Here is a 3043-nt window from a genome sequence, read left to right on the forward strand (position 1 = left end):
TATTAGCACATATTGAGAATCCTAACTCAAAGTATCAAATAAAGAAATTTTTTTAAAATAGTTTTTGATCAATAATAAAACTCAAATAAGAAAAAGACATTATTTGTTCCAAATAGGTAGTTTAAGAACAAAATTGATAAAATTAATAGTACAGACCTCATTTGACGGCAACCCCAGTAGTTTTGGGTGACAAAATGCCATTAAACCATCTTTATTTGTCCGAAACGAGGTGGTTGCCGACGAACTATCACACACAAAAGCAGCCACTCCAAACAATATGGTCGGTGAAGAGAGGATTCAATCATCTCGTCCCAGATGTAGGCATACACAATTCAAAAACCTCGGGCATATGCATTTAAACATCATGCAAAGGGCAGATTCCAAACATTTTAATCTCGTTTAACATTCATAGCAAATAACTTATCACGCATGTAAATTTACACAGAACAGCTCTGAAAAGATACAACAGAGAGGAGCATCGACCGAAGAGAAAGGTCTGCACCATTTGGAAAAGATATGAGGAAAAAGTTACAGCATTCAAGGAAACCAAAACTCTACAAACCATCTAAAGCACAATTAGAAGATACTGTTATACTGACTGGTGAGAGAATCCCTGAGATTTGAGTAAAGACCGTAAAGCGAGTACTGTCGAAGGTTTTCCACTTCGTACCATGAGTTTAGAGCAGAAAAGTGTTTGTCTGTGCCAGAGAATGCCAATTGTATCCCAAGGCTGCAATCAACACTACCTCCGTTCTTTTTGCAACTGGATGTTCTGATTGCACAATCCTGATTGTTGAGGCAGACAAATTTTGAGTTTCCTGAACATTTAGCGCAGCCATCCCTTTTCCAATATAAGTTCTGTAGCCTTCCCTTCTTAAACTCAAGCACCTGCATTACAGAAATTTAATGGGTTCCTGATGATCTTATGAAGCTAAATCGAGATCATAATGGGTCCTGGATCGTCTCTTACCAGAGTGAAGCTTGTCACAGTGTATGTACTGTTTGCAACAAAAGCAGGGAGAGACCTTGCAGCATATTTTCGACCGGCAAATGCAACCATATACCCACCATAATCGCCCTGCAAAGCACCAATTAAAAAGGGGGATACAGTAAACTGAATAAAAGTACTCTCGAGCTTATAGCCAGTGCAGCTATGGATACCTCGGTTGATACCGGTCACCAACAAAAGGGGATACAAAAAAAGAGATTGAAAGCCACTAGTAACATCACTTATAACCAGCCTTATGGTTACGGTACCTAGGTTGCTACCATGCATGACTTGATAAACATGCATATTGCTATCAACAAATTAATATTCACTGTGTGAGATTGCAGGTAAGTTATTTGCTATCTGGTGTAAATATAGATAAATGAATGTGGATTTTTATGGAGAGGTTATCAGATAATATTCATCTGTAAAGAGCTCAATTCAGATCTCAGCTAAAAAAACTAGACATTCCTGGGAGAATGAATTTTAACTACAGGTCCATTGAAATAGTCTGCTCTTAGTCAAAATTTAGTAGTCTTTTGATTTTCAGCTGCTAGTTTTTCATTTTAGGTGAGGAAGAGTAAGGTACATAGGAGTTATAGTGACAAAGGTTAAACAGTTGTTACAGTTGCAACATGTGTATTGTGGTGAAAGACGTTTAAAAATGATGCTTCGTCATGGCAATGAAAGAGATTATTTATTTCCGAGTGCAAACGACAGTCTATCTTGTAGGCACGCTAGACTCTAGTTTTGGTTTGTGTTAAGATAACATCTCACTGGAATCTAGAAATACTCATTGTTTATTATAGTTCTAAAACAAATAAGCAACACATGAACTCTAAGAGTATATACATTTGTTTCTTTCAACTTTTGTCTCCAGATCTCTCGCTGCACCCTTTACTCCATAAACTCAATTTATCTATAATTTTCTGACAATTGGAAGAACGTGAATTAATCTTAACACTCCTTAATGAACATTTTCAACACTCCAAGCTGATTATAAGTAGGCAAAAGGCACAGATACCTTGTTTATTTAATTACTTTAAATAAAATCTTCTTCTATTTCTACAACCCAGGTAACTCTTTGTCAGCATTTTTCAACTAAATGCCTGCTCTAGCTGTAACAACTATTTCCCAACAAACTGCCGAATCCTGCATTTTGTGGGAGTCTAAGACACAACACATTAAGGAAAAGATTTCAATTGTTCTTGGTCGAGCAAGAATGAACAGTTCATGTTCATGGCAGATATAAATGGACTTAATTAGCACTAAAGATTAATCAATTAAACAAAGAAACTGATCTATGGGATGGGCACCATCAATGTTTTGAATCTAGTAGAGGGATAAAACCCCAATTGACTTAATTTAAAATATCCAAATAAAAAACAACAGAAAATTAAAGAACGCATACAAAGAGAGTCCCACAAAGCATACAAAGAGAGTGGGGGTTCAACTAACCGGAGAGAAAGATGAGGTGTTGATGGTGAGGAGAGAGATCTCGTCGACTTTAGGTCTAAAAACTGAGATCTGAGAATTCTGGCTAGTAAGAGAAAGTCTGCTGTCACAGGGAGACAACTGTAGGGTACTGTTGAAGAAGAAAGCGTTCCTCGACGAAAAAGCGATAGAAAAAGTGAAGCCATCTGATACCTGTACAGTGGTGTCTGCACAGGGTGAGTAGACATGGTTCGTGTTGTCTGATTGTACAGGCAATATAGTTGATGATGTTATTGTTACGAGGAATAAAAGTAGAGGTTTTAGCACTCTTGTCAACGTTGTCATTCTGTTCTCAGGCGGTTGCTTTGGTCGGGTGTTTTGTGGTTTTTAGCTTTTTATTAATTTTTTACTTCGCAAGAGAGAGAGAGAGAGGGAGGGAGGGAGAGGGAGAGAGGGAAGGAATCTCTTGCTGGAAGGAGGATTGGGCTGCATTGGCCTGGGCATACTTTGATGGCCCAAATTAAACTTAGTGGGCTATTTTTCGGACTCTCTAGCTCGCCCTCCAAATTTGACAAAAACTCTTTATTAAGGCCCGTTTGATATTGTTGCAGTTATTATTAT

At 37.8% G+C, this 3043-nt stretch overlaps 1 protein-coding gene across 1 annotated transcript; it reads right to left on the reverse strand.

The window, feature by feature from the left end:
* Positions 1-331: 331 nt before the first annotated feature.
* LOC105141047 (uncharacterized) lies at positions 332-2838 on the reverse strand. Its single transcript, XM_011048136.1, has 3 exons — positions 2447-2838; positions 971-1078; positions 332-888 (listed from the first exon to the last, which is right to left on the reverse strand). Exons 1-3 carry the CDS (start codon positions 2765-2767, stop codon positions 577-579), a joined length of 741 nt encoding a protein of 246 aa, XP_011046438.1. The 5' UTR covers positions 2768-2838; the 3' UTR covers positions 332-576.
* Between the last annotated feature and the right edge of the window lie 205 nt (positions 2839-3043).

This window comes from Populus euphratica, unplaced genomic scaffold (genome assembly GCF_000495115.2).
Source record: "Populus euphratica unplaced genomic scaffold, PopEup_1.0 scaffold131.1, whole genome shotgun sequence".
NCBI lineage: Eukaryota > Viridiplantae > Streptophyta > Magnoliopsida > Malpighiales > Salicaceae > Populus > Populus euphratica.